Raw genomic sequence first — 22254 nt, 5'->3', positions numbered from 1 at the left:
GAAGAAGAAGAAGAAGAAGAAGAAGAAGAAGAAGAAGAAGAAGAAGAAGAAGAAAGAAGAAGAAAGAAGAAGAAGAAGAAAGAAGAAGAAGAAGAAGGAGGAGGAGGAGGAAGAGGAGGAAGAGGAGGAGGAGGAGGAGGAGGAGGAGGAGGAGGAGGAAGAACCAGGGAAAAGCAAACTAAACACAAATAGAAAGAAGGTTGATAGTAAAGATCAGAGTGGAAATAATGATCTAAAAATACAGAAATAGAGAAAATCAACAAACTTCAAGTTAGCTCATTGAATTGATCAACAATGTTGACAAACTTTTAAGCTAAGTAAATAGATAAAATTTAAATTATTAAAAAACTGAAGTAAATGTGTGGTCATCGTGACCAGCCTCACAGAAATAAAAAGGATTATGTAAGAATACTATGAACAACTGTATGCTAACAAATTAGATAATCTAGATGAAATGGACAAATTCCTAGAAACACGCAATCTACCACTGACTCATTAAGGAGAAAATCTGAATAGATTTGTATCTAGTAAGAAGATTGAATCAATGATCAAAATCTTCCCACCAAAGAAAAGCCCAACACAGATGGCTTCACTGGTCGATTTTACTGAACATTTTAAAAAGAATACTAATCCACAAATTCTTTCTAAAAATTAAAGTGGAGGGTGGCTTGATGACTCAGTTAAGCATCCAACTCTGGGTTCAGCTCAGGTCATGATCTCAGGGTCATGAGATCAACCCCACATCAGGCTCCACGATCAGCATGGAGTCGGCTCCTTCTGCCTCTCCCCCACAATAAATATTTTAAAAATTAAACTGGAAGTAAAACTTCCTAACTCATTCTATGAGGCTCAGATTACCCTCAGAGAAACAAAAACTAGGTACCTATATCCCTTATGACTACTGATGCAAAATCCTCAATAAAATACTAGCAAACCATGGGATGCCTGGGTGACTCAGCATTGGAGCGTCTGCCTTGGGCCCAGGGCATGACCCAGGGGTCCTGGGATCAAATACCGCATTGGGCTCCCCACAGGGAGCCTGCTTCTCCCTCTGCTTGTGTCTCCGCCTCTCTATATATATCTTTCATGAATCAATAAAACCTTTTTAAAAAATTCTAGCAAAGAAAATTCAATAGACTATTGGAAAGGATTATACACTATGACCAAGGGGAATTTATCCCCAGAATGAAAGAATGGTTAACATCAAAATCAGTCATTGTAATTGATCACATTATCAGAATGAAACAAACAAAAAAAAAAAACCCTACTTGATCTTTTCAACGGATACAAAAAAAGCTTTTGGTAAAACTTCAGTTTCTTGATAAAAACACTCAATAAACCAGAAATAAAATGAAACGTCCTCAGCATGGTAAAAATCATATAGAAAAACCTAATATAATACATAATGGTATAGACTGAAGGCTTTAAGATCAAGAACAAGTAAAGGATGCTCGCTTTTGCTACTTCTATTCAAGAAAGTACTGGAAATTCTAGCCAGAGCAATTAGGCAAGGGAAGTGAATACAAGGCACCCAAGTTGGAAAAGAAGTTAAACTGTGTTAACAGATTACATGACCTTATATGAGGAAACCCTAAAGATTACACACACCAAAAAGAAAAAAACAAGACAAAACAAAATCTTAGGAACAAACTAATTCAGCAAAATAGCAATATACAAAACCAGGACATAAAAATTAGTTGCATTCCATTAATTAAAAAAAATTAAGAGGGACCCCTGGGTGGCTCAGTGGTTGAGCATCTGCCTTTGGCTCGGGCCATGAACCCAGGGTCCCGGGACCAAGTCCCACATCGGGTCCCTGCTGGGAGCCTGCTTCTCCCTCTGCCTGTGTTTCTGCCTCTCTCTCTCTGTGTCTCTCATGAATATATAAATAAAATCTTTTAAAAAGAAAAGAACATTTAAACAAATGGAAATATATCCTATGTTCATGGAAGGCTTGATGGATTCACATGACAATACCATCCTAACTGATCTATAGATTCAATGCAATCCCTATCAAAAGCTGTGATTTTGCAGAAATAGAAAATCCCATCCTAAAATTCATATGGAATCCCAGATAGGGATCCCAAATAGCCAAAATAACCTTGAAAAAGAACAAAATGGAGGACTCCCTTCCTGATTTCTAAACTTCCTATAAAGCTACAGAAAATGACAATATGGTGCTGGCATAAGGACAGATGAACAGAATAGAACCCAGCAATAAACCCCTGCATTGTATGGTCAATTGATTTTAGATAAGGGTGCCACGACCATTTATGAACTGTTTGTGTTTCCCCTCCGTCCCACCCTACTATTCATGATGTTGAAGCTCTAACCCAATGCGACTGTATTTGGAGATAGGGCTTGTTAACTGGTAATAAAGGTTAAATGAGATGAAAAAGGTGGGGCCCTAATCTGATAGGGCTGATGCCCTTATAAAAGGAAGAGACATCTGAGATATTCTCTCCCATGCCAGGACACAGTGAGAAGGCAGCTGTATTGAAGCCAGGAAGAGAACCCTCACTAGGGCTGAATCATCCAGCACCTAGATCTCAAACTTAGTTTCCAGAACTATGAGAGTCAAATTTGTTTTTGATAAATTTGCATTTTAAGCCACCAGGTTTGTGGTATTTTTATGGTAGCCTAAGCCAATACAGGCATAGCTGGTTTTATTGTGCTTTGCTTTATTGTGTTTCTTGCAAACTGAAGATGTGTGGCAATCCTATGTTGACCAAGTCTATTGGCACTATTTTTCCAACAGCAATTTATTCACTTTTTGTCTGTCACATTTTGGGAATACTACAAATACTCTCAATACTTCAAACTTTTTCACTATTTTTTTAAAGATTTTATTTATTCATGAAAGAGAGAGAGAGAGAAAGGCAGAGACACAGGCAGCGGGAGAAGCAGGCTCCATGCGGGGAGTCTGATGTGGGACTCGATCCCAAGACTTGATCCTGAGACTTGATCTCGAGACTTCAGGATCATGCCCTGGGCAGAAGGCAGGGGCTAAACCGCTGAGCCACCCAGAGATCCCCCAAACTTTTTCACTATTATATTTGTTATGGGAACCTATAACCAGTCATTATGATTTGCTGAGAGTTCAGATACCATTTTTTAGAAATAAAGTGTTGAAGGTTTGTACACTGTATTTTTAGATATGTCACTGCACACTTAATACACACTGTAGTGTAAACAAAACATTTATATGAACTGAAAAACCAGAAATTCATTTGACTTGCTTTACTGAGATATCTGCTTTATCAGAGTGGTCTGGAGCTGAACACACACTATCTCTGAGATATGCCTATACTATTCAACGGGGATAACTGTGTCTTTTCAAAAAATGTTGTATGGAAAATTGGATGCAAAAGAAGTTGGACCCTTACCTGATACCATATATAAAAGTCAACTTATAATGGATCCAAGACCAAAACCTTAGACCTAAAGCTATAAAACTCAGAATAAAAGGGGAGGGGGGGGGGGGCAAATCTTCCTAACCTTGCATTTAACAGTTTCTTGGTTATGATAACCAAAGCATAGGCAACAAAAGAAAAAATAAACTTCATAAAAATTAAAAATTTGTGTGCATCAAAGGACACAAGAGTAGATAGAACTCACAGAATAAGAGTAAATATCTGCAAATCGCATATCTGATAAGGGACCACCATGAAAATACACAAAGAACTCCTACACCTCAAAACTTAAAAAATAATTAAAAACCCAATTCTAAAATGGGCAAAGCAGGATCCCTGGGTGGCGCAGCGGTTTGGCGCCTGCCTTTGGCCCAGGGCGTGATCCTGGAGACCCGGGATCGAATCCCACATCGGGCTCCCGGTACATGGGGCCTGCTTCTCCCTCTGCCTGTGTCTCTGCCTCTCTCTCTTTCTCTCTCTGTGACTATCATAAATAAATAAAAATAAAATAAAATAAAATGGGCAAAGGACTTGGACAGATATTTCTCCAAAGAAGACAGACAAATGGTCAATAAGTGCCTGAAAAGATGTTCAACATCATTAGTCATCAGAAAAATACAAACCAAAACCACAATGAGAAACCATTTCACACCCATTAGGATGGATACTATTTAAAAATAAATAAATAACAAGTGTTGATAAAGATGTAGGGAAATTAGAACCCTCTATTCGTTGCTGCTGGGAATGTACAAGGGTAAATGGTACGTGGCTGTAAAGTGGTACAGCCACTGTGGAAAAGTCTGGCCGTTCCTCAAAAGGTAAAGGTAGAAGAATTACCATATGATCCAGCAATTTCGCTCCCAGAATTACACCCAGAAGTATTGAGAGTAATGATCCAAGGGATGCCTGCATGGCTCAGTTGACTAAGCAACCAATTCTTGATTTTAGCTCAGATCATGATCTCGGGGTCATGAGATCAAGCCCCACATAGGGCTCTGCCATGGTTGTGGAACCTGCTTAAGATTCTCTTTCTCTCTCTGCCCCTACCTCCACCCCCACTGCTCATGCACTCTCTCCCCTACCCCCAAAAAGGTCAAAAAAAGATACTTGTGCACCCACTCGCAGCAGTGTATGCACAACAGCCAAAAGGCAGAAACACTCAAGTGTCTATTAACAGATGAGTGAATAAACAAAACATGGTATCTACGAACAAAGTCATATTTTTCAGACATAAAAAAGCATGACATTCTGATACAGGCTACAAAATGGATGAACCTTGAGGACATTATGCAAAGTGAAATAAGCCAGATATAAAGGGAAAATATTGTATTATTCCACTTATGAGGAACCTAGAATAGGCAAATTCATAGAAAACAGAACAGAGATTGTCAGCGGCTAAGAGGAGGAAAAGAGGGGAGTTATTGTTTAATGGGTATAGACTTTGTTTCAATTAAAAAAAAACAGTAGTGATGGTTATACAACACTGTGAATGTACTTAATGCCACTGAACTATACATGTAAAAATGGTTAAAATGGTAAATTTTATGTTATGCATATATACCACAATGAAAACGGCAATTATCAACTCTATTACAAAGACACACAGAAAAGTATGACTATGTTAATCTTTTAAATTTACAATACGTAAAAACATGTAAATATGTAGAATTCTTTCCAGTGTGAGTTTTCTAGGATTAAAGAATAGCAATAGGTGAAGATCCTATGTGCTACAATGACAAGCACACAGTATTTCCTTTTTTAAATGCTCTTAATTATGTGTGAAAGGAAACTTATATCAGCAGTGACAGATTCTTTTCCTAAGTGGGGGAGAACTTCTTTTTGCTTAATCCTCTTAATTTCTCTAAAATGAACATGCACTGCTTTTGGTTTAAGAAAAGAATTTTTGTTGCTTGTTTTTAATTAGAAACGCCCGTCATCTGTAACAACACTGTGTGGACAATAAATAAGAGGGTGGGGTGGGTCATATGTAAGAAGTACATAGTGGAACTCATGAATCCTCCTCCATGATCACCTCGAGAAGTCTTCCCGGAGGTGAATCCTCTGATGCTGGCACATGTTCGAACTGTGCCGGAAGGCCTTCCCACACTTGCTGCATTTGTAGGGCTTCTCGCCAGTGTGGATCCTCCGGTGCTGGATGAGATAAGTGCCCTGGCTAAAGGCTTTCTTGCAATCACTGCATTTGTACGGCTTCTCTCCGTGGTGAGACCTCTGGTGATGGATGAGTCTGGAACTGTTGTGGAAGGCCTTCCCACACTCACTACACTTGTATGGCTTCTCTCCTGTGTGAATCCTCTGATGCTGGATAAGGTGTGTGCTCTGGCTGAAGACTTTGCCACAGTCATTACATTCATAGGGCTTCTCTCCAGTGTGGCTTCTCTGATGTTCAACAAGTTTGGTTTTTTGGATGAAGGCTTTCTCACATTCATTACATTTATAGGGTTTCTCACCAGTGTGAATTCTTTGATGTTGGATAAGGTTAGAACTTTGGGTAAAGCCTTTGCCACATTCTTTACACTCAAACGGCTTCTCCCCAGTGTGGGTCCGGCGATGTCGGATAAGGATTGAGCCATCACTGAAGGCTTTCCCACAGTCGTTACACTTATAGGGTTTCTCTCCAGTGTGGATTCTCTGGTGATATATAAGGGAAGAATAGGCGCTGAAGTGTTTCCCACAATCACCACACTTGTAGGGCTTCTCCCCAGTATGAATTCTCTGATGCTTCATGAGGTTGGGCCTCTGATTGAATGTCTTCCCACACTCACCACAACGGTAGGGGATCTCGCCTGAGTGCATCCTTCGGTGATTGATGAACTCGCAGCTCTGGCTGAAGGCTTTCCCACACTCATCACATTTGTAGGGCTTCTCTTCACTATGAAGCCGCTGGTGTTTGACAAGATTAGCACTGTACCTGAAGGCCTTCCCACAGTAACCACAATAATGTAATTTTTTCCCAAGAGGAATTTTCTGATCTTCTTTAACAACTAAATTTGCACTGAAGAATTCCCCAGAATCATGGACAATATTTGTCTTTTTTGACCTGTGTACACGCTTGTGGTTATTGAGGTATGATCTCTGTTCGAAACTCTGTTCACATATATCGCATTTGTGAGGTCTCTGATCAGAGACAGGGCTTGACCGAAACCTGAGGCCTCCCCCAGACTCCTGAATGCTGTCCTCACTGGTCAGTGGGACTGGCCTCAGGTCTCTCTGCTCCATATGCTTGTCCAGGCTCTCCTCTGGCTCCCTGCTCCATGCAGGGATCTCTTCAGGATCACGTCCCTGGGGAACAGCCCCCTGGAGTTGATCCAGTTCTTCCCTATCAAGCATCTCCTCCGAAGACAACTCCTTAAATTCAGTCCTGGCCCCATGACCTGGAACAACAAACACTACATCTTAGGACCACCTGTCCTGACCTGAGAAGGAAAATAGGAAGATGGTACCCACCACCTGTACAGTATCAATTCCATCATCTCCAAAGTCACAACACCTTGCAGAGATGAGAGCCGGTAGCTTAGAGGCTTAACGACCTCACCTAAGGCTGCAATCTTACAGCAGTACAAGTATTTCAACCCAGGCTTGACCAATTCTTCTGCCTGCCTTCTGCCTAAGTGGGGCTTGTAGGATGTAGGTCCTCATCAGAAAAGTACAGAAGATGGAAGCTTCATACCACCATAGAGACCAGAGGGGCCCTGAAAGTCATGGAGGGCATCTGACAAAGAATTGAGTCTAAGGCCACCTCACAATAGCAAATCTACTCCCAAAATTTATGGTAGGAAAACCAGTTGCCTCCTCAGGACAGAGAGGGCTAATGTCATGCCAACCATGGACTGCAGAGTACACCAAGACCCTTAGCCCTCCTTAGCAGGCCGAACCCATTCTCTGGGCTTTTCTCAAGAGGCCTGAGAGATTGGGATGCCTGGTGGCTCAGTGGTTGAGGATCTGCCTTTGGTTCAGGGTGTGATTCTGGGGTCCTGGGATCGAGTCCCACACTGAGCTCCCTGCATGGAGCCTGCTTCTTCTTCCTCTGCCTATGTCTCTGTTTCTCTCTGTGTGTCTCTCATGAATACATGAATAAAATCTTGGAAAGAAAAAAAAAAAAAAAGAGAGGGAGAGAGACCTGAGAGGCAACCCAGTTAACCATCAGCCCCTTAAACTCAAGATGCCATACAGAATACTTCCTGATACCCTTAAGCCTCCATTCCTTGGTTCCTTGACTAGCCATTCATACAGCAACTCCAACTGCAGAAATATGGTACCAGAATGCATTCTCTGTGAGCAAGAGAAACATGCACAACAATCCCAAAATAAGGATAACCAAATATCAACAAGAATGGAGATAAAAAAAAAAAAAAAAGAATGGAAATAATCTGTGGCATATTCATATGACAGAACACTGTATGGCAATGGAACAGAATGTATGCTGTACAACATGGCAGCCCTCAGATACCCGAATTGACCAGACACAGAGCTAATGGGCAGAGTGGCATCCAGGAGTTAGAGAGGGACCCTATGAGGAGCAGTGGGAAATGACACGTGAGGCCCAGTGGGCATTCTGGGAGCTAGAAAGCGTTCGCATTTTGATTTACAAGATGATTTCTTTTTTGAGATTTTTTTTTCCAGATTTATTTACTTATTTATGATAGACATAGAGAGAGAGAGAGAGAGAGAGGCAGAGACACAGGAGGAGGGAGAAGCAGGCTCCATGCTGTGAGCCCGACGTGGGACTCAATCCCGGGACTCCAGGACTGCGCCCTGGGCCAAAGGCAGGCACCAAACTGCTGAGCCACCCAGGGATCCTCTACAAGATGATTTTTTATAAAAATTCACTGAGTTATAAACTTAGGGTTTATCCTGGTTCTGGAAGTATTGTTATTTGAATAAATAAATTCACAAAACAGAAATTCAAGTCTTTTAGCCAGTACTTGCTTCTTAGGACATCATCAAGACACGTGCAAAATAATGCTTATCAGAGTTGTCCACAGCAATGAAACTAGAGAGCACCCTTCCCACTGCCACTTCCAGCAAAAGCAGTGACTGAGACTTGTGGGCATAAAAATGGACACTCAGTGAGTGAAAAAGGAGATGACAGCAGTACACAAGGGATCACTGCATTCCTGTCAAGAAGCAACATTCAGGGACGCCCGGGTGGCTTAGGGGTTGAGCGTCTGCCTATGGCTCAGGGGTGATCCTGGGATTGAGTCCCACATTGGGCTCCCTGCAGGGAGCCTGCTTCTCCCTCTGACTGTGTCTCTGCCTCTCTCTCTGTGTCTCTCATGAATAAATAAATAAAATCTTTGAAAAAAAAAAAAAGAAGCAACATTCATATATGGATGTGGACAGGCCGCATAAGAAAGGGGACAACAGGCGCACAACGGAACACACTGGTATGTGGTTGATTAGACGTTCTCTCTTCTTTGTATTGGTCTATAACTGTCAAGTGGATAATGTAGACAAGGAGAATGAAGTGATGGTCTCCATCACTATGGCCCTATCTGACCCTCCTCATAGGGCATGAGCTCTGAAGGGCAGGGCTCCATGGGGTCCAGCGTTCCCTCTTCTCTGCCAACAATTCCCCCTTTCACTCTCCTAGAAGATGCAGCTCAAGAATCACCACACTGAGGCACCCAGGCTGATGGGGGTGACCTGGATTTCAACATCAGCCACTCCTAGGGTTACCATGCTGGCCCTGATGCACCTTGTTCTAAATGCCCGAGTCATTAACCACACACCTTGGACTCTGACAAATGCCTGTTGAGCAACTGTTAGGAAGTGGCCCCCCCTCACGCACCTGAGACACTGACTCTCAGTCGCTCTGTCCCCTTGGCGCCCTGTGCATCCAGGTCCCATGGCTCATCCCCTCGCTCCAACTGCGTGATCACCCCAGGCTTGGGACCTGCAGGTCCAGCTCCTGGGAAGAAAATGGGGCCTAGGGTTGGTGCCAAGGATGCAGGGCTGCACTGAGTGGAACCTCATCTGGGACTGTAGCAGGAAGGAGAAGCACAGGCAAAGTGGGGAGCTGGGAAGTCTGGACACTCTGGCAGGTTGGGATGGTCATGAAGATGAGATCTGAGCATTGGAACAAGAATGCAGGGTGCTCTCTCCACCTAGAGGTATGCACTCCCTCTAGGAATGGATTGGGCCTGCGGCAGGGAGGCAGTCTTATCTGGGAGCTTAGAGGAGAGAACCACCAACCCGCCCCACCTGGCCCTCCCTTTGCAAAGACCAGGCCTGTCAAGGACCAGAGGGTGAGGCCCCCAGCCCAGCCCCTGATGAGCCATCCATCCCCAGGGTTGTCCCCTGAACAGCATCCTGGTGAGGGGCCTTACCCAGGGAGACCAGATTCCTGTAGGTCTCCAGCATCACATCCCTGTAGAGGCCCCTTTGAGAAGGGCCCAGACGGCCCCACTCCTCCCGGGAGAATAGCACGGCCACGTCCTCAAAGGTCACCTCAGCCTGGAATGACAGGGGCTGCTGCAGGCCCAGGTGCAGCTTAGAGTGGGCCCTGGGGGCAGAAGCACCAGAAGCATACCAGGAATAGCAGCACAGGGGTGACGAGCCTGATGCCCTAGTATGGCCAAGGAGAGTGAGTGGCCTGAACCTTTGGCCACTAAGCCAGTAACTCTGGAAGGCTGAGGGAGTCCCAGGATCACCCCTCTTCTGCTCAACATCCCAGACCAAGATGGCTGACAGTGTCTGCTGAAGCAAAGCAGGCAAGGAAGCCCTATCTGGAGATTGCAGACCTCTCAGGGAAAACGGATGCTCACCTGGGGCAGAGCAGACAGGTGCAAAGCCTCCATAACCTGGTACCCTGGGCTTCCCAGGAGAGAAATCAGTGGTGAGTCACACTGGTGCTGAGGGAAAAGAGAAGAACACATGGAGGCCCAGCCTGGCCCCTTCTGTGGGCAGCTTCAGGACCGTTGTCATCCCCATCAGGACACAGCTAGTCTCCCAGGAAGACTCTGCTCCCTACCTGGGGCTGCCCTGCACAACCGTGCCCCCACTACAGGAATGTGTGCACAATTCCTCAGGCCATCTGTTCCCCTCGACCTTCTTGACACATCAAGCTGCCTCATTTAGTAGGAAGATTCACTTTATATGAAAGAATAAAGACAACTTATTAAGTGTTGAGTGAAAGTGGAAAAAAAATCAATACAAGGTACAGAACAAAAGTATAGACACTTAAAAATACAATACTAGTAGAAATAAGTTCAGTGTCTGAATGATGGTAAGAAATAAGAGGATTAAACTCACCTACTACAAGCACAAGAGTCTCTGATACACACACAATGCTCCTGCATAACCTAAAATACAGTAACACAGAAAGCCTGAATAGACGACAAACAACACAAACGCTAAATAAAATAAAACTGTTAACGATGTACCTTTTCTTTATTTTGTTTTTGAAGATTCTATTTATTTATTTATTTATTTATTTATTTATTTATTTGAGAGAGAGAGAGAGAGAGAGAGAGAGAGAGAGAGACACCAAGAGCAGGGGAGGGCCAGAGGGAGAGGGAGAAGCAGCCTCCCTGCTGAGCAGGAAGCTGGACTCGGGGCTTGATCCCAGGACCCTGAGATCACAACCTGAGCGAAAGCAGATGCCTAACCAACTGAGCCACCCATGCACCCCTACCTTTTACTTTTAAAGCTCTTTATTGAAATATGAAATTTATGCAGAAGTCTCAACAAATCCTGAACACACGCTCAAGGGGCAGTCACAAAGGGCCCAAGCCCACAGAACCAGCACCGAAGTCGGCCCTCCTGCCCCTGCAGGCACTGCTTCCTTCCTGAACTCCTAAGGGTACGCCTCCATTCACTTCCACCAACACACATCAGGTGTGCTTCTGGTGAACTTTATCAAGCACCTGTGCTGTCTACACTCTGGCTTCTTCCCTCCATTGTGATGCTTGTGAGCTTAATATACAATTGCTATGTGTGGTTTCGCAATATTTATACCATCAAAACAGAACTGAAAGTAAAGGGATCCCTGGGTGGCGCAGCGGTTCGGCGCCTGCCTTTGGCCCAGGGCGCGATCCTGGAGATCCGGGATCGAATCCCACGTCGGGCTCCCGGTGCATGGAGCCTGCTTCTCCCTCTGCCTGTGTCTCTGCCTCTCTCTCTCTCTGTGTGTGTGTGTGACTATCATAAATAAATAAAAATTAAAAAAAAAAAATTTAAAAAAAAAAAGAACTGAAAGTAAAAATCACTAATAGAAACAAAAATAAATAATACATATTAATACAAGGAAAATCCACCCAAAACCTGTACTTACAGACAAATGCATATCTAACAACAAACTCGAAATGTAGAAACCAATACTAAACTGAAGTAGCAAAGAGCAACTGGCAAACCTCCCCTGGAACCAGAGATTTCAACACATTTCCCTCAGAAATGAATGGAACAAGTAGAGAATAGGTACTTAAAACATAGAGATTACACATTTTCCAAAATATACATTCAAAAAGATTAAGGAGCACCACAAACCAGGCAACAATGGAAGTTTCAACAAATTCCAAACATTGATACCATCTGGCAAAACATTCGCTGACCACTGTTGTTATACTGGAGATATCTGATAAATACGTACCCCCTCAGGGGTGCCTGGGCGGCTCAGTCAGCTAAGCTCTGTCTTCAGCTCAGGTTATGATCGCGGGGTCCTGAAATGGTCTGCTTCTCTCCCTGCCCCTCCCCTTGCTCATGGGCATGCGCACACTTTCTCTCTAATAAATAAATAAAATGTTTTTTGAAAAGTACCCCCCCCCCAAGAAAAACATAGAAATGGAAAAGGAGGTTACATAAGGGAAAACGTCCATTCTTAGTGCTCTTATTTTAGGACAAGAGAGACTGAAATAAATGATCTGAACTTTTTTTTTTTTTAAGATTTTATTTATTCACAAGAGACACACAGAGAGAGAGAGAGAGAGAGAGAGAGAGAAAGCGAGGCAGAGACACAAGCAGAGGGAGAAGCAGGCTCCATATAGGGAGCCCGATGTGGGACTCGATCCCGGGGCTCCAGGATTATGCCCTGGTCCAAAGGCAGGTGCTAAACACCTGAGCCACCCAGGGATTCCCCTGATCTAAACATTTAATAAAAAATTAAACACAGACTAAAAAAAGTAATTAAAAAAAATAATAAAATAAAAAATAAAAAAATAAAAAAAGTAATTCAAGAAAAGAAGAAAATAAAGGATACTCGATTTAAAGAAACAACATAATCTCTCAACAGTGCTGTTAAAACACAAAAACATTTGGTAAGTCCAATGGGGGGCAGAAAAGAGATGGAAAAAGATATATTTCAAAAAAAAAAAAAAAAGAAAAAGAAATATTTCTAAGAACAGAAAGAGGAGTACCTGGGTGGCTCAGTGGTTGAGTGTCTGCCTTTGGCTCAGGGCGTGATCCCAGGGTCCTAGGATCAATTCCCACATCAGGCTCCCCACAGGAAGCCTGCTTCTCCCTCTGCCTGTGTCTCTGCCTCTGTGTGTCTCATGAATAAAAAGAATCTTAAAAAAAAGAAAAGAAAGAAAGAAAAAGGGGACATAATCCTACATACCATATATGCAGCAACAGTTATCAGAGTGTGATCCAAGACCCTGGGGACAAAATGGTAAAACTTTATTGAAGGACATCAAAAAGACCTATGGAGAAACAGTGCTCATAAACAGGAAGATGCAATATCATAAAAATGTCAATTATCCCCCAAGTAAATCTATTAATTCTGTACAACCAAAATTGCAACAGGACATAACATAAAATCTGATCAAAATGATTCAATATCGTAATGATCCAGATTACCAAGGCAATGCTAAAAAAGAACTAAGGTAGACAGAGGCACGCCCTACCACATCAAGACTTACTGTAAGGCTATGGTAACAAAAGTGAGGCGTAAGCATAGCAAAGAAATTAATGAACAGATCTGTGCCTGCAATAAGGACATAATGGCATGCTATCAAAATGGTACCAACACAACTGATCTTCTACAGGAAAGTAAAATTCAGGGACGCCTGGGAGGCTCAGCGATTAAGTGCCTGCCTTCGGCTCAGAGCATGATCTCGTGGTCCCGGGATCAAGTCCCACATTGGGCTCCCTGAGTGGAGGCTGCTTCTCCCTCTGCCTGTGCCTCTGCCTGTGTGTGTCTCATAAGCAAATAAATAAAATCTTAAAGAAAAAAAAAATTGCTATTGTGAAGCATTTTGTATTTTCCCCAATCTGTGGGGAGATAAGTCTTGAATTTGCATTTCTTTAGTTCTCAATGACATTGAAGATCTTTTCACATATTTATTAGACTGATTTCATTGTTTATGAATTCCCAAGTCATCCTGTGTTCATTTCTTAAAATAAATGGTCTTTTTACTTTAAAATATATTCTGTGTATCTTTTCTTATGTATTAAGTATGTTTGCAAATACCTTTCACTCTGCAGCTTGTCTTTTAATTTTGTGGTGTACAGAAAAATTTTGGAGTAAAATTAAACTTTTCTTTGATGTACTGTATTTCCCATATTATTTTAATAGCTATAATACATTTTTTAAAAGATTTTATTTATTCATTCACGAGAGAGAGAGAGGCAGAGACACAGGCAGAGGTAGAAGCAGGCTCCATGCAGGGAGCCCGACATGGGACTCAATCCCATGACTCCAGGATCGCGACCCCGGCCGAAGGCGCACTAAACTGCTGAGCCACCAGGCTGCCCTATAGCTATAATATTTTTTTTTAAGATTTTATTCATTTATTCATGAGAGACACAGAGAGAGAGAGAGGCAGAGAGAGAAGCAGGCTCCTCTCATGGAGCCCAACATGGGACTCGATCCCAGATTCCCGGATCACGCCCTGAGCTGAAGGCAGACACTCAACCGCTGAGCCACCCAGGTGTCACTAGCTATAATATTTTTAAATATTTATTTATTTATTCATGAGAAACACAGAGAGAGAGATAAAGAGACACAGGCAGAGGGAGAAGCAGGCTCCCTGCAGGGAGCCCAAGGCAGGACTCAATCCTAGGACCCCAGGATCACACCCTGAGTGAGCCAAAGGTAGACGCTCAACCGCTGAGCCATCCAGGCCTCCCGCAAATGTTAAAGACATAAGGAAAAGGGGATCCCTGGGTGGCTTAGTGGTTTAGCACCTGCCTTCGGCCCAGGGCATGATCCTGAGGCCGGGGGATCGAGTCCCACATCAGGCTCCCTGCATGGAGCCCGCTTCTCCCTCTGCCTGTGTCTCTGCCTCTCTATGTCTCTCATGAATAAATAAATAAAATCTTTAAAAACAAAAAAGGATTAGTGAAACCACTAAGTGTAGAGTATCAATACTACATTATGTATGTAGATTTTTTAAAGATTTTATTTATTTATTCATGAGAGACACTGAGAAAGAGGGAGAGACATGGCAGAGGGAGAAGCAGGCTCCCTGTGGGAAGCCCGATGTGAGACTCGATCCCAGGACCCCAGGATCACGCCCTGAGCCGAAGGCAGATGCTCAACCACTAAGCCACCCAGATACCCCTATGTATGTAGATTTTATTTATTTTTTAAAGATTTTATTTATTTATTCATGAGAGACAGAGAGAGGCAGAGACACAGGCAGAGGGAGAAGCAGGCTCCATGCAGGGAGCCCGACACGGGACTCGATCCTGGGACCCCAGGACCACCTCCTGGGCCAAGGCAGGCGCTAAACCGCTGAGTCACCCAGGGATCCCTGAATGTAGATTTTAAAACACTAGTAAGTGTGTAGAGGTATAAGAAAACGTGCTGACAGAAAAGTAACAATCAACAGAGTGAAAAAGGCATCTAAGAGATGGGAGATAAGGGGATCCCTGGGTGGCTCAGCGGTTTAGTGCCTGCCTTTGGCCCAGCGCGATCCTGAAGTCCCGGGATCGAGTCCCGCGTCGGGCTAGCAGGGAGCATGCTTCTCCCTCTGCCTGTGTCTCTGCCTCTCTCTATCATGAATAAATGAATAAATAAATCAATCTTAAAAAAAAAAAGAAATGGGAGATAATATCTGCAAACCATGTATCTGATTAGGAATTAAGAATTAGGATCTAGGGGCACCAAAGCACCTGGGTGGCTCAGTGGCTGAGCGTCTGCCTTCGGCTCAGAACGCAACCCCGGGGTCCTGGGATGAGGTCCCACATCAGGATCCCCGTAGGGAGGCCGCTTCTCCCTCTGCCTGTGTCTCTGCCTCTCTCTGTCTCTCATGAATAAATAAAATCTTAAAAAAAAAAAGAAAAGAATTAAGATCTAAGATACATAAGGACTTTACACAACTAAATACGGGGGGAAAAACTATAAAATCCAATTTAACAGGGGCAAAGAACCTCAATTTCCCCACAAAAACATACAAATGACCAACAGGTACCTGAAAAGGTGATCAACCTAATTGCAAATAAAAACCACAATGAGCTTCACCTCATAGCTGTCAGAATGAGTATTATCAAAATGCAAAAGATATGTGAGGTAAGGATGTAGAGAAAAGAAAATCTTTGTGCACTGTTGGTGGAAATGTAAATTGGTGCAACAGTTATGGAAAACAGGGTGGAGGTGCCTTAAAAAAAAATCAACCTAAGTGTCCAACAATAGATGAGAGGGTACAGGATGTAGTATATACACAATGGAATAGTACTCAGCCACTAAAGAATGAAATCTTGCCATTCGCAACTATATGGATGAACCTTGAGGGCGTTATGCTAAATGCAATAAACCACACACAGAAAGACAAATACCACATGACCTCACTGATATGTGGTATCCAAGAGAGTCGAAATCAGAGAAGCAGAGAGAAGAATGGATGGTTACCAAGGTTTGGGCCTTGGGGAAAATGGTGAGATGCAGCTAAGAGCACAAACTCTCAGCTCTGCAAGATGAGTATATTCTGGAAATCTAATATAGAGCATTGTGACTACGGTTAACAATACTGTTTTGTAACTATGAAATTTGCTAAGGGGGAGGGGGGCGCCTGGGTGGCTCAGTCTGCCTTCAGCTTGGCTCATGACCCCAGGGTCTTGGAGTTGAGACCCCCATTGGGCTCCTTGCCTTAGGGAGACTCTGCCACTCCCCCTGCTTGTGCTCTCATTCTGTGTCAAGTAAATAAATCTTTAAAAAGAAAAATTTGCCAAGAGGATAGGTCTTAAATATCCTCACAAAAACCAAAAAAGAAAAATTGTACCTAGGTGAGATGAGGAACATGCTAATTAGGTTGAATGTGATTATCTTACAATGCATGCATATATCAAAACAAACGTGTACATCTAAAATTTATACAATTCTTGTGTATCAATTACAGTCAATAAAACTAAACAAAAACTGGGCGGCCCTGGGTGGCTCAGTGTTTTAGCACGGCCTTCAGCCCAGGGCGTGATCCTGGAGACCCAGGATGTAGTCCCGCCTAGGGCTCCCTGCATGGAGCCCGCTTCTCCCTCTGCCTGTGTCTCTGCCTCTGTGTGTGTCATGAATAAATAAATAAAATTTAAAAAAAAACAAAAACTAAACAAAAACTGCACAAAGCATATTGTTCAAAATAAGGGTTGTTTAGGGAAGCAAATGGGATTGGGGACCCTGAGTCTAACAGCAGTTTCACTTCAACAGCTTTCCTTTCCTTAAAAGCATTCTTCCACCTCAACAGGGGTGCACCTGGTGGTTCGGTCAGTAGAGCACGTGGGTCTTCATCTCTGGGTGCCAAGGGCAGGTCCCACTTTCGCATGGAGCCTGAATTATAAAAAAGGGTGGGGAGAGGGGCAGGCCCCAGGCTAGCTCTAGACCTTGCGATTGCGGCTGGAAACTTTTTTTGTTGTTGTTTTTAAGGGCGCCTGGGTGGCTGAGGTTAACGGGCTCAGGTCATGATCCCAGGGTCCTGGGATCCAGCGCCCCACGGGCTCCCTGCTCAGCAGTCGGCCTCTCCCTCCGCCCCTCCCCCGGCTCCTGCATGCACGCTCTCAAATGAGTAAGATCCTTAAAAAAAGTTTTCTTAAATGTATTTTCAAAGCACAAAAACACGGTGCATTTTTTATTTAAAAAGTCTTAAATGTCAGACCTTGAATAAAAGCCTCTAAGAAGAGAAACAATTTGCCTGCTGAGAGGAACTGGAGCAGCAGCAGCAAAGGGTGAGGAGGGAGAGCGGAGGCTGCAAGGGGCGGGGAGGCCAGACGCGGAGAAGAGGACGGCAAGGAGCGCCCCAGCCTCGACTGCTCCCAGCTACACAGCAGGGGCGGAGGGAGATGGGAGCTGGGGGGGGGGGAAGGGGAGGGGGATAGGGGGCAGGGCGGCGGGTGAGAGTGTCGGGGGAGGCGGCGGGAGGGACAGGGGGGTGGGCCCCCGGGCCGGGGCGCGAGTGCGAGGCCGGCCGCGGCCTTCGGCGCCGTGGGCCGGGGCCGGGGAGGGGAGCGGCGCCCGGGCGGCGGCCGGGGAGGGGGCTCTCGGGCGGGGCCGGCGGCGGAGAGCCGTCGGGGGCCTCCCGGAGCAGGCTGCCGGGGGGGGCCGGGTCGCAGCGGCGCGGGGACTGCAGGGCCGGTCGCCGCCGCCCGCCGGCCCACACTCACCTCAGCCGCCGAGGAGCCGCCGCCCGCCGCGCCCTCCGCGCCAATCGGAAGCCGCCGGAAGTGACGCCACCCCCCCGCGGGCCGCTCTGGGAAACGGCCTCGTCTCGATCGTGAGCCGCCTCGAGGCGCGGGACACGCAAGGCGCGGCCACTAGGTGGCAGCCCAGAGCCACGACCTGACGCTCCCGAACCCCCGAACCCAGGCAGCGGGGGGAGGCCTTTGATTTTCTATGAAAACGTCGCTCTTCGCCGGGGAGGGCGCTGGCACCAAGGGATCGGGCCTTTTAGCTAGGCCGAGAAGCCACGTGGTCACCGGGTCACGGGGGCACTGAACCCACTCCCACCCTGAGCCTCGCGCACTCCAGGGGGAAGGCTTCCTTGGGTACCTGCTGCTGGAGCAAACCCTCCCTGATGGCCACCTTATTCAGAAGGGTAAAACAATGGCAGGTTAGTTTGCTGTCCAGGGAACCAAGCCCAGACCCTCTGCTCATGCGTAAACCTCACCCTCCTCTCTGCTCCACCATGGCCTAAGTGGAGTGGGTAATAAATGAAGAGGAGGAAGGCGAGACCTGGGGGCAAGGCTCATGCTAGACAAGTGTGGACCCTGACATCAAGGAGCCACCTGGCAGCCACAGCCTCACAACCGAGGGGGCAGACTGGTTCTCAGGCCCTCGTGGAGTGCATACCAGGAGCACTGCATGTCAGCCAGCCACCCACCACCTCCCCCCCCCCCAACCTCCTTCTCTCAGCAACTGATTAGGCACAGTGGCCCACAGCCCCTGCTTTTGCTCTGGCTCAAAAGCAGCACTGGCAGGGGGCTCTGGGGAGCCCCAAGGCACTAAAGAGCCCCACTACCATCTCCGTGCCAGGTTGGCTCCACATCATCTACCCAAGTTTAGGACCAGGTACCAGGGGTGGCACAGGAAGCCCATTGGGTCTGAGAAACTAATCTGACTCCATCCTGCTCCTCCCACTGCAGGAGGGCTTCCTGGCTCTCCAACCTGTGGTTTTGGGAGTACTGCTCTCACCCCTAAGTGTCCACCCCCTCACCCAGATTCCCCAAGTTCTCAAGAGAAGTTAATGCACATGAGTGGGATCCTCAACTCCCTGTGCAGCTGGTGGACAGGAGGGGGTGTCCCAGTAGCACCCCCACCTCTTCTCTCCAGAGCTGTCACAATTTCCTGGTGCATCCAACTTCATCTTCCTCCTTCCTACATCAAAAGCTCCATGGCAGTCCTCCAAGCAAGGACCCTTCCCTCTGAAACCATAGGCAAGCACAACTTGGTGGCAGAAGGACACACTTTATTGAGCCCCTCAAGCCTAGTTCTCCTTCTCCTGCACAGTCTTGGTTCCCCGCAGACGCCCAGTCCGGCGAGCAGCAATAAGACCCACTTTGCGGCCAGCAGGGGCATCTCTGCGGATAGTAGAGGGTTTGCCGATGTGTTGGTGGTTGCCACCTCCAAAAGGATGCTCCACAGGCTGCAGACAGAAGAAAACGGCAGACATTAATATTGGGGTGTGGACTTCACCTACCTCAGAACCTGGGTTAAGAGCAGATCGACTGACCTGTGCCATTAAACTGTAACCTAGAGCCTCACTCTACAGACCCTCTATCACAGGAGAGACACTGCAGGAAAGGACCAGTCCAGCTAGCCTCCCACCCCCAATCCCTGAAAGCCCCAACCGCCCATCTCTGGGCTACTTACATTCATGGCCACACCCCGCACACGTGGCCAGCAATTCCTCTTTGCCTTGTACTTGTGGTAAGCACGGCCAGCCTTCAGAATGGGCTTGTCAATGCGGCCACCTCCAGCGACCACACCTGTCGGGAAGACCAGAAACCCTGGGGAAGTGCACCATACACTCCCAGCACCTCAAGACCCTATCAAGCAGAACATCCTTACCAGTGACCCAGCCTCACATTCAGCACTCTAACGTACTCACACACCGTCAGTGTTCCCAAATCTCAGGAACACATTGCCAACTACCACCACACAGTAAGCCCCCCTGCAGCCTAGCAAATGACCTCAAGTTTCTTGAGGATTGCTGGGGCAGTCAAGCCAGGGCTCTGCCCACAACGTCTGTAACAGCTAACTTGACCCATGACTCTCCAGGAAGGCCTCCAACTTTGACCTGTCTTGGTGGGCAGGTCACTCGCTCTAACCTCCAAATGCCAACAGGAAGGCTGACCCAGTCAGTCACGTACAGCAACCAGTTTTACCTATTTTGTAAGCATATACTCAAGAACGTTCCTTGGCTGGGGAACCTCGGTAACTGAGTGGGGTGGGTGTCCAGCTCTTGGATCTGGTCATGATCTCACTAATTGCAGATTAAAGGGCGGAAAGTGCTTGAATATTCTCTCCCTCTGCCCTTACTCCCCAGCTTGTGTGTGTACTCTCTCAAGTGAACCTTTTAGGGGGATCCCTGGGTGGCTCAGTGGTTTAGCGCCTGCCTTCGGCCCAGGGCGTGATCCTGAGCTCCTGGGATTGAGTCCCACATCGGGCTCCCTGCATGGAACCTGCTTCTCCCTCTGCTGTGTATCTCTCATGAGTAAACAACATCTTTAAAAAAGTTAAAAAATAAGCCTTTAAAAAAAAGTTAAATCTTAAATAACGAAACTATTCTTCGGGTTTGCCACAATTCAAAGTTGCCAGAATAGCAAAACAAACAAACCAGGTTTCAAATCCCCTTAAAGTAATTACCAGGTAGCTTAAAGAAAGTCACCCGCCCCTAAAAAGACTATTAACCCCATGGGTGTAGGAGAAGCAAGTGTGGAATCCCGGGTGAAGCCAGAGCCCAGAGAAGTCTGCCTAACGAATCGGGGTCCGGCCTCACCCACCTCCCAACCAGCGACGGAGAGACCCGCTGAACCCACCCCACAGGGTAGCAGCCCGGGTCCCGCCGCTCACTGCTCACAGGCAAACCCATCGCGCCCGACTCCGCCGCCACTCACCCACCACGGCTCTGTTGGCGGAAGAAATGACCTTCTTTGAACCGGACGGCAGCTTCACTCGGGTCTTCTTGGTCTCCGGGTTGTGGGAGATGACAGTCGCGTAGTTCCCGGAGGCTCGGGCCAACTTGCCCCTGTCACCAGGCTTCTCCTCCAGACAGCACACGATGGTGCCCTCGGGCATAGTGCCCACCGGGAGCACATTGCCTATGTTGAGCTGGGCTGCGAGGAGAAGCGCCCCGGTCAGGAGCTCGGCTCCCTGCAGCCTTCTTCCGCAGCGACCGGCGCCCAACACGTCCCAGGCCTACCTGACCAGGCTGGTGCTAGCAAATACCCTACCCCAAGGTCCTGAGCTCCGCCCGTACGTTCCTCTGCGCCAGGGCACGCGCCCCCCCGCGCCCCCCCCCCCACCAGGCCAGGACCCGTCCCCGACCCACCCCGACCCCCGTCCCGACAAGAGCCTCACCTTTCTTGCCGCAGTACACGAACTGGCCAGTGTGGATGCCCTCGGCGGCGATGAACAGCTCCGTCCGCTTCTTAAACCGGTACGGATCCCGGAAGACGACCTTGGCGAGGGGTGCCCCGCGGCCCGGGTCGTGGATGATGTCCTGCGGGCCGAGGCAGCATGAGCGGCGGGTCCGCGCGGGGCTCCCCGGGTCCTCCACCGCCCGGGACGGGGGCTCCCCGCACCTTCACGATGCCCTTGATGTAGCCGTGCCGCTCGGCGAAGTCCACGGCGCGCAGACGCGCAGCGCCCTTGCGGTGCTTCACGTGCGCGCGGAACACGGAGCCGGCGCCCTTTCTCTGCCCACGGATGACGCGGCCCATAGCGGTCTGGAGACGACTCGCGGTCAGCGCCCAGGCCGCCCAGGCGCCCCCGCCACCCTGGCCGCGGGGTCCCAGCTCCCCGGGAGCCTCCCTCCAGGTCCCGACCCCTCCGCGCCCCCATCCCTGGCCGTGCGCCCCAACCCTCTCAAGGGTCCCGCCGGGCGCCTAGCGGGCCCCCAGGGCGGCGGATGGCGGCGGATGGCGGCGGATGGCGCCGGGCCGCCCTCCACAACCACGTCCTACCTGCTGCCGAGCGCGGCCGGAAGAGGGGACGCGGCGGCGGCTGCCGCCTTATCTTCCGGGGCGGGGAAGAGAGCCGCACGACCTTCCGGCCCGGCCGCAAGCCCGGTGCACGCTGGGACTGGCGCGCTTTCCGACCGCAGGAGCGTCTGCGCAGGCGCAGTAGGAGCCCGGACCCGCGGGGCACAGCCGGCGCGGGTGCAGCCGGGGCGGTTCTCGCGGGGCGGGGTCTGGGGGCAGGTCGGAGGCGAGTACGGCGCTCGCTGTTGCCCCCTGC

The 22254-nt window shown here is 47.6% G+C and overlaps 2 protein-coding genes across 14 annotated transcripts; both read right to left on the bottom strand.

The window, feature by feature from the left end:
• Positions 1-4610: 4610 nt before the first annotated feature.
• On the bottom strand, positions 4611-19244 carry ZNF34 (zinc finger protein 34). Of its 13 annotated transcripts, none has more exons than XM_049093212.1 (8): positions 19113-19186; positions 12985-13024; positions 10686-10735; positions 10405-10523; positions 10199-10285; positions 9761-9887; positions 9223-9342; positions 4611-6805 (listed from the first exon to the last, which is right to left on the bottom strand). In XM_049093212.1, exons 5-8 carry the CDS (start codon positions 10229-10231, stop codon positions 5442-5444), a joined length of 1644 nt encoding a protein of 547 aa, XP_048949169.1. In that variant the 5' UTR covers positions 10232-10285; positions 10405-10523; positions 10686-10735; positions 12985-13024; positions 19113-19186; the 3' UTR covers positions 4611-5441. The 13 variants fall into 13 exon arrangements, with proteins under 13 accessions (XP_048949169.1, XP_035569768.1, XP_025306500.1 ...); XM_035713875.2 differs by lacking the exon at positions 19113-19186 and adding an exon at positions 17961-18642; XM_025450715.3 differs by lacking the exon at positions 19113-19186 and adding an exon at positions 17056-17136.
• On the bottom strand, positions 19241-22136 carry RPL8 (ribosomal protein L8). Its single transcript, XM_025450804.3, has 6 exons — positions 21981-22136; positions 21600-21743; positions 21376-21517; positions 20913-21131; positions 19666-19781; positions 19241-19438 (listed from the first exon to the last, which is right to left on the bottom strand). Exons 2-6 carry the CDS (start codon positions 21735-21737, stop codon positions 19280-19282), a joined length of 774 nt encoding a protein of 257 aa, XP_025306589.1. The 5' UTR covers positions 21738-21743; positions 21981-22136; the 3' UTR covers positions 19241-19279.
• Between the last annotated feature and the right edge of the window lie 118 nt (positions 22137-22254).

Source organism: Canis lupus, chromosome 13, assembly GCF_003254725.2.
Source record: "Canis lupus dingo isolate Sandy chromosome 13, ASM325472v2, whole genome shotgun sequence".
Classification (NCBI taxonomy): domain Eukaryota; kingdom Metazoa; phylum Chordata; class Mammalia; order Carnivora; family Canidae; genus Canis; species Canis lupus.
Note: the sequence above shows the minus strand (reverse complement) of the source record. Positions and strands in the feature narration are given on the sequence as shown.